General features: G+C 41.5%; 2 protein-coding genes across 2 annotated transcripts; both read right to left on the bottom strand.

The window, feature by feature from the left end:
* Window positions 1-245: 245 nt before the first annotated feature.
* On the bottom strand, window positions 246-5,073 carry LOC108881897 (antigen peptide transporter 2-like). Its single transcript, XM_018674096.2, has 11 exons — window positions 4,467-5,073; window positions 4,066-4,180; window positions 3,842-3,972; window positions 3,373-3,578; window positions 2,978-3,175; window positions 2,737-2,865; window positions 2,153-2,341; window positions 1,839-2,012; window positions 1,402-1,561; window positions 1,046-1,182; window positions 246-805 (listed from the first exon to the last, which is right to left on the bottom strand). Exons 1-11 carry the CDS (start codon window positions 4,972-4,974, stop codon window positions 599-601), a joined length of 2,154 nt encoding a protein of 717 aa, XP_018529612.1. The 5' UTR covers window positions 4,975-5,073; the 3' UTR covers window positions 246-598.
* Window positions 5,074-6,142: 1,069 nt separating this feature from the next.
* LOC108881898 (proteasome subunit beta type-9) lies at window positions 6,143-8,478 on the bottom strand. The gene is made up of 6 exons (XM_018674097.2): window positions 8,179-8,478; window positions 7,968-8,035; window positions 7,369-7,500; window positions 7,075-7,204; window positions 6,682-6,823; window positions 6,143-6,431 (listed from the first exon to the last, which is right to left on the bottom strand). The coding sequence occupies exons 1-6, from the start codon at window positions 8,227-8,229 to the stop codon at window positions 6,304-6,306; spliced, it is 651 nt and encodes a 216-aa protein (XP_018529613.1). The 5' UTR covers window positions 8,230-8,478; the 3' UTR covers window positions 6,143-6,303.
* Window positions 8,479-8,678: the final 200 nt, after the last annotated feature.

Raw genomic sequence — 8,678 nt, 5'->3', positions numbered from 1 at the left:
TCACATTTTTAAATTTATGTCTGTATGAATGTGTGAATGTATTTGGTTTCAGACTTTATGAATATTTGACATAAAGCCAAACAAACACATTCAGATAAAGTTTGTCCTGGCAGGAGTCAAATGAGGCCACTGAGTATGATCCAAAATTATGTTGTTGATCAACCTTTTATTTGGAACAGACCAATAAAGCAACCTTTGACCACTCTGATCATAAATTAAAGTTATGGTGTCAGCTGTGTGTCATCATGTCAAATCTTTTCACATTCACAGAATACAAGGAAATGGAAAATGTTATAGCAGATTTATATCCATTAGAAAAGTAATTTGATTCATTTACAACGCCTGATGTGATTAGAACAGTCTGCAAAATAAATAATAGATGTGTAACACTAACAGAGTTGTAAAGGTGCATTTTTAAAGTACAGAAAACGTCTAAAAAATGCGAATTATTTTTCAATATTTACACAAAAAAATTTGACTTAAATATTTACAGTAATTCCAACTTGTTATCACACATCTTCATCAGGTTAGCTGCTGTTGAACTGAAACAGAATTATCTCACATCAAACTGCAGCATTTACACAGTGACAGTAGTTTTTCATTGCACCGAGTTTCCCTCAGTGAAAAGCTTCTCCACCAGTTTGTAGTAGCTCCCCTTCATGTTCATCAGTTCCTGGTGAGTCCCTTTCTCCTCAACTCTGCCACCACCAATCACAACAATCTGATCTGCCTTCTCAACGGTCTTCAGCTTGTGAGCGATGACCAGAAGCGTCTGGTTGGGACAGCTAGCCAGGGCCTGCTGGACCTGTGAAGAGTCAGTCACAGAAATATTTAGTTTTATTATTATTATCCACATGGTATGACTCTCTTTTCAGATGAACACAGAGCTAATGGATGTCAGAGGAAGCATTTAGATATATCTTATAATATGTAAAATGAATGATATATGAAGGAATAAAAAAACTAAACAGAACTATGCAGTTGAAAGATGGTATGCTGAGGATATACTGGACAATACAGTGTTAGAAGTTGCAGTATATTGTACCTTATTTTCACTCTCAGTGTCCAGAGAGCTGGTTATTTCGTCCAGAATGAGGACCTGTGGTTGTCTGACCAGAGCTCGAGCGATGGCGATCTGCTGCTTCTCGCTCTTGGACAACTGGCCGCCTCCTTCACCCACCTCTGAGAAATTAACCACATTATAACATCAGAACAGGCTGATGTGAAAGGTTTAAAATAAAAAACCAATTTGATGCAGTGAGGAATATTCAGTCTTCACTGTGCACAGATTTCATCTCCATCAAATAACAATGTTTAAAATAAATAAACACAAAGTTGTTCTTTCTCTCCAAATGATATTTTCTTTATAATTCCTTTCTGCAGGCATTCAGCGGTGTTCACCTGTGTCGTAGCCTTTCTCCAGCTGCCTGATGAAGTCGTGGGCGTAGGCTTTGCGTGCTGCTTCCTGGATCTCATCCAATGAGCAGTCAGGAAGCCCGTAGGCGATGTTGTCTCTAATGGTGCCAGAGAAGAGCACTGGGTCCTGGCTCACCACTGCGACCTGTTAACACACTCTCATCAGCTCGACTGTTTAACACATTATAAAAGTAAAATTCACACTAAATCAGATGTATAACTCACATCTCAGAACACACTTCATTTTCTGAATTTTACTTTTTTGTTAAAGGTCAAAGGTGATGAGTGATGGATGAGTGCTTAATGCTCTCTAAAATTGTTGATGTTGTATTCACAAAAATAAACCAATTTAAACACAAGATAAAACGTTTTCCAAGACAGGAGCTTCATCACCATCAGAAAAAATACTGCTGACTAATGACCTTCTTGTGGAGGAACTGGTGGTCGTAGGATTTCAGCGGTTCATTGTCCAGTAGGATCTCTCCCTCCTGTGGCTCGTAGAACCGCTCCAGCAGACTCACACAGGTGCTTTTTCCTTCTCCAGACGGACCCACCAGGGCCGTCATCTGACCCGGCTTCAGCTCCAAGGAAAAATCCTGAATCAAGGAGATAGCAATGGTATTAATGGTTTTAGTAATTGTAGGTAACTGTTAATAATCTTTTCCTCTATTTATTTAATTTTACTTATGAATTGTCTGAATTGAAACCAAAGATCTACCTGACATTGAGCTCTCACCTGTAGCACCATTTTGTTGGGGTTTGAAGGATAGGCGAAGTTGAGACTGTGGAAGTGAACGTGTCCTGTCAGCTGATCAGGTTTGAGTTTTCCGTCTGTGTCGACCTGAGGTTTTCGGTCCAGGTACTCAAACACTTTCCCAGCAGCACCCACCGAGTTCAGCATGTCCCCAAAGATGTAGGTGAGTGTCTGGAAGACGGCAGTCACAGGACAGCGTTGGTGAAGTGATCACTTAAAGAGACATGCTTTCATTTATAGAGCGTCTACAGTCAGAGTTGCAGTAAAATAAATATAAATATTTTACAAGGAATTATATGTTCAGAATAGCATATTACAGGGAAGATATGTCCAGTTAGACACACTTAAGAGCTATGAGTTGTCTGGACTTTTAAGGTCATCTGATACTGATGTTCTTGCTGTTCAAAGATTGGTGAAACTGTCTTTTTTGTTTTTCTTTTTCAAATGCCGACTTTTCGACTTGAGTAGGAATAAAAAGTTCTCTTAGCTTAACTGCTAAACTCTAATACTCCAATGACGAGCCCTGACTGACAACAATCCACAGAGGATTATGGGATATGGGATACCCTGATGTTGTCTCCAAGATCTGACTGGTAGAGGATGAAGGAAACCATGTTGCCAGTTGTCATCTGTCCACTCTGGATTAACAGCCTGCTGTAGTACAACATGAGGACCTGCATGGCCAACCCTGTCAACTGTAGACAGGATTACAAACACACACATATGCAATGCACATAGGCAATGATAGAGTCAACACTACATGAGTTCCAAAAAAAATAGTTTCAAAAAATATTACAAACTTCTCACCCTCCGTGCGAGCAGATAAACAGCTGAGACAATGTCCCGGCGGGTCTTGAGGGCTTTTGTGCCCATCAAGCGGTCGTCATAGCGACGGGCTTCATGTTTTTCTGTGTTGAAGCTCCGCACCACACGAATACCAGACACTACCTCACTCGCTGCTTCATTAGCCAGAGCCATGGAGTCCTGCATTGCCAGGGACAACCTCTGAGGAAGGAATAAAAAAACTAGTGTGAGTACTTCAAGAAAATGCAGCTTAAATTAAATAAATTGTTGCAAATTTGTGGCTTACTTACTTATCACTAGAAATGACTATGAATACTTTCTTGGTAAAGGATGTCATATACATATGAGTTTGTGGTTCTCAGTGTTTATTTGACGTGGTAGATGAATAAACCTGATACCTGGTAGTGTGTGTCGTAGATGTTCTCAATGAGGCCAGTGATGGGCGTCTCCATCAATGCGAGGAACGTGAGCTTCCATGAAAGATTCATCATCAGGGAGATCATACCCATCGTCTTGATGAATGTCCTCAACAGTATGTTGACATTCAGACACACTGTTTCGGCCATCAGAGTGGTGTCTCTGGACAACCTGGATGTGATTTCACCTGCACAGAACATGAATATAAATTGTCTTGTCCTGTTCTGTCGCGTTCTTCTTTGGTTTGTCTTGTGTTGTTCCATTATTTTCTGTCCTGTTTCTTTTATCTTGTCTTCACCTGTCTTGTCCAATATGCCTTGTCTTGTCCTGCACTATTTTGTTCTGTCTTTGTGTGTTCTGTTTGATCTCAACCTGATGTCTTGTACCCTTCATGTATACTGAAGAATTATTCATACGGTGTAACTGCATGTTATATTATAAAAGCCTTACCTGTCTTTATCGTCTCAAAGAATCCAATTTCTTGTTTGGTCAAAGCCCCAAACAGCATGACTTTCACTTTGCATGTGAAGGCACTGATGGTGCAAAGTAAGAGACCCCCTCTGCAGCCTGCACTTGCAGAGCTGATAATGCAAAGAGATTAAAGTTAGTTAGTTATGCACTGAGCCACTGACAGATGCTAATGGATGACTGTGGAGGAAAACATTGTCTCGTACCTTCCCACAGAGTACAGGCCCATGAAGAGCAGTGCAGATATGAATTCATTCTGCTGGTACTGACCACCCAGGATGTCAATGACCCTCCCAGTGTAGAACGGGATAAACATCTCACCTGAGAGGAGACACACAGGTTCATATAATTTAAGTACACACGTAAATTAGAGTTACAACTCCTCCAAGATTAATGTTTATATTCCAACAATGAGATTCCAAATTTAAAACAGACTATGTGCAAATCATACTAATAAATAAAATGAAAATAACAGTGTTTTAACAATACTTTCCACAGTATCCACAGCTGACAACCGGACATTATCATCATCAGTCTGCACAATTTTCTAAGACTCACTATCATGTTCAGCGCCCTACACTAAAATCATCCTCAGCTGGATACTTACAGATGACAGCCAGCGACAGGAACACAAACCCTCCACACAGCATGTGATAGTAGGGTCTGTACAGACGGACGACTCTCATGAACAGCTCTCTAGCCTTCTGCTTATTCTCTTCGGCTGCCTCGTCGCTGTCCGGGATGGTGATCTCCCAGAACAGCGCAGCAGCCAGCGACGCTCCGGTGCAGACCATCCAGCAGTGCATGCCCGCCACCTGGCCACACTGGCTCTCCTCATAGTAGAGCGCCTTGGTCCCGGTCCCAAACACCGCGGGCAGGAGACTGTGCGCCGTTATAAGACGAATCAGCAAAGGTCTGAGGTCTCCGAGGGAGAACAGACCCACAGCGATTAAAGCCGAACATCGGAGAGCCGCAGTTAACCAGAGACGAGCGAGATGTCCAAAGACGCTGAGAGTGACTACAAACCCTGACGCGTAAAACAAAGAAAGGTCGACGCAGACTGCTAAAGTCAAAGCAGCCACTTTGTGGATGGTTGTTGCTGTGTTACCTGCCATTTTACAGTAACAGTCGTCCTCGTTTGACCTGCTCTGCTGCCGCACCAGTGTTTTAGTTTTCACCTACTTTCAGTTTCATTTTCTGGCTGAACAGGGGTTTCCCTGAAACCCAGAGACACAAAACTACAGCCTGGAGCAGAGCAGTTCAGGATAATTAAACTGTGTGGTTATACATGTGAAGTATTTATAATTATCATCATCATCATCCTCCACCTAAATAACTACATCATATTCCTGGATGAAAACTGGGAGACAAAGCTGAGACAGAATTCTCCCATAAAATCAGCTCAGAGAAGATTTACTGACAAGAAGTCAAATCAAAAAGTTAAACTTATAACACAGGTCTTTTATTTTACTTTTTGTGTGTGTGTGTACGGGACGTAATCTGAGTGTGTTTAAAATGCACATAAATTTAAGGTTTATGATTAATTATATTCAGTCTAAACTCTGCAGCCAGGACACCAAACATCTAGCTGTCCTCTTTGTCTTGTCTAAATACAGAGATGAAAAACTACTGTCAAGTGTAGAGAAGGGTGACATAATCCTAAGTGGTGCAACAGCTTTGACTTTCACTTTTTGGTGATATGTTTGTCAGACTGAACACTTCACACAGACAGGGTTGTTGAGTTTCTCTTGGTAACTATAATGACTATAATGTCTACACCAGCTTTATATGAAAAGTCTGTTGAAATAACTTTTGTTGTGATTTGGTGCCTTTATAAATAAAACTGAGAACTAAATTGAATTGAAATGGAGAGCTGCAGAGTACTAACTTTGAAGAAAGTGTTTCTGTGGGACTTTTTTTTTTTAGAGAGGCTTAATGAATATCAGGGGCTCTGCAGGTAAATTTACTTGTTTCCTCTGCCACTCAGGACCATTAGAACATAGACTGGTGAAGAGAATGAAGTGACCTTGACCGACCTGTTTAATAGTCACAGTCTGTGGTGAAGGGACGGAGCTAACAAACTTAACTATCATTCCTCTGGTGAGATAATCTTGTTACATACAGGGACGGAAACTGACAACTAACTGTTGACAGTAAAATTTCCTCAGTGGGTAAATCAATAAAGGTGTGATGATAATCCACAAAACTGATCATTTAATGAGTATCTGTGTGAGCAACATTTTAATTACACCAAGATAAAAACGGCCAGATCACACTTCCAGCTCTGAGAGTTAGAGAGGGATGCAGGATTTTTTCCTTTTATTAAAATGACTTGTAAAAGCATACTAATATAGAACTTAGTTGAGAGTTGAGTCAAAAAATGACTCAGTTGTGAGGAAAACAAACACATGATTGGATTTTGCAGATCAGTAGCTTGGCACTGATCACTGATCAAAGAAGGTCGGCAGGTTATTTCCCAGAACGACTTTCTCCTCTGTGCTGTGTTCGTCGATGGTGACGATGTAAGCTACACCGCCACTGGAGCCATCACGGTTCATTGCCAAAGAGAGAGCTACAAGAAAGAGAATAAGAGACGGGGTGAGAGAGGTCAGGAGACTGATCCAAATCAGTGTTTCTCCTACCACTGTCTTGGCAGGGCAGCCTGCCATCAACCCCCACCCTCCCAAGAAAAACATTAAAAAGTCAAAGAAATAATAAAACTAAAAGTGAAATCATGATCTTTTCAGCAGTCAGCACAAGAAGGATGATTGTCTATTATCTCTTTCACTATCCAATAATATGTGTGACAAGAATAAACTTACTGTTGACAACAAACTGCTGGCACTCCTCTTTGCTCATGCCTCTGCGATACTCAGCATCAACAAACCCATAAACATACGAGCTGCCAGAGCCACCAACTGCAAAAGGCTGCCTGGTCAGGAGACCATTCAGGGTCGCAAACACCTGAGAGGTCAGAGAGGAACAGGACAGATTGAAATTTACTTCTGCACAGACAGCTGTAACGTTAAGCTCAGATAGGATAATTTACAAAAACTGCTCTACCTATTAAGCTATTGTACCCCAAGGTCACCTGAGCATAAGTTGCAGAGACATTTTTAAAACATAATCTTAACATCACGTTTTTCCCAGTGATCTATCTACATTAAAACTTCTCTCCTTCAGACTGCAGCTAAATACAGCACGTGTTTCCTGACCTGTCCTCCATCTCTTCTGTCCCAGCCGGCCACGATGAGATGCGCCGACAGCTCCTCCTTGTATTTGTACGAGATGTTTCTCACCAGAGTGGCAGCAGAACGAACCTGGGGGTCCTCACCTATCTCAATACTGACACAAGAAATCATCAGGGACATACAGAGTCTTACAGAGACAAACCAGTGTGCACTGTGACTTAGACACGTGGACACTTTAGAACGCCACAACAACACTGATATCTTGAAAAATATAACTAGGGAGTGATATGTCCATGGGTCTCTTCACGGTGTATCTACCTGTGCACATCCAGCTGGTAGTTGACCATCTCAGCAATGGTCTGAGCGTCTGCTGCAGATCCTGACAGAGCACAGTAGATCTTATCATGGAGAGGAGACAGTTTGTTCATCACCCTGTTCACCACTGATGCTCTGGATGGAGGGATGAAGATGAAGAGGCAGAGTGTGTGAGTGAAGTCTTCATATTCTTAAGTACAAGTACTTAAGTATTTTCAGTAAAATGTAGTTTAAGTATCAAAGTAAATGTATATGTTCACCAATGTGACTGATTTATGACATTAGATAGTTAAAAAAGAGGCACTAATGAGTGAGCAGCATTTTACTGTTGTAGCTGCTGGGGGAAATAGTTTCAACAACCAATGCTTTATACTATATGTAATCAGGTGTTTAAGTCCAGTGGTTCCCAACCAAGGGGTTAGGTCCCTCCAAAAGATCACAAGAGAAACCAGAGGGGTTATAAGGTGATTAAGACAGTAAGAAATAAGAAAACAAAAGTCTACCCCGATACACTCATCAAAACTGTAAGCTAAGTACAGTACTTGAGTAAATGTACTTAGTTACTTTCCATCACGGAAACACACGCACATGCACAGACTCACCCCGCAGACACTCGGGAATCAGAGCCCAGCACGACCCCTCCATTAAACTCTATGGCGATAATGGTCGTCTACAAACAGAGGAAGAAGAAATATTCAGAATTAACTCCGTGGATCTGTAACGATCAGTTCCGCGTGAGGCTCAGCAGTACAGACATACAGGTGTGCACGAGGCCACCAGGTAACTCTGACACAGTAAAAATCTAATACTCACTCCGGTTTTCACCTCCTCAGACAACCACTCCGGTCCCGTTTCTCCCAACATGTTGCTGCTCTGCAGAGTCTCCGGTAACGACGGCACCGACCGTGTCTGACTGCGCGAGAAGAAAAGGGACGAAAACCGACACGTTCAGTCGAGCTGTCCCGGTTTATACCGTTTCCTTGTTGTCGGAAACCTTCTCTTACGCCACAGAACCGTTTCAGATCTGCTCTGTTGTTTGGTTCATAAAATCCAGTCTGCCATCAAACATTAGACGGACTCCATGTTTTCCTGAGTGAAATCGAAATTGAAAGTTGAATCGACCTCCCTCTGTTTAACTGAAACGTAGAGTAACAGAGTCAGTAACTGTCACAAAGCTATTACACTGTAATGTCACACTAACTTATTAAAAAAGTAATTAAGTAAGTAATTATTAGTAAAAATACTGATGATAATAATGATAATGAGAAGAAGAAACAAGAAAAGGAACGAGGAAATATAAAATGATACTGGGC

The sequence above is a fragment of the Lates calcarifer genome, linkage group LG3 (genome assembly GCF_001640805.2).
Source record: "Lates calcarifer isolate ASB-BC8 linkage group LG3, TLL_Latcal_v3, whole genome shotgun sequence".
In the NCBI taxonomy this organism is placed as follows: Eukaryota; Metazoa; Chordata; class Actinopteri; family Centropomidae; genus Lates; species Lates calcarifer.
The sequence above is the reverse complement of the archived record's forward strand: the minus strand, read 5'-3'. Positions and strand labels throughout refer to the sequence as shown.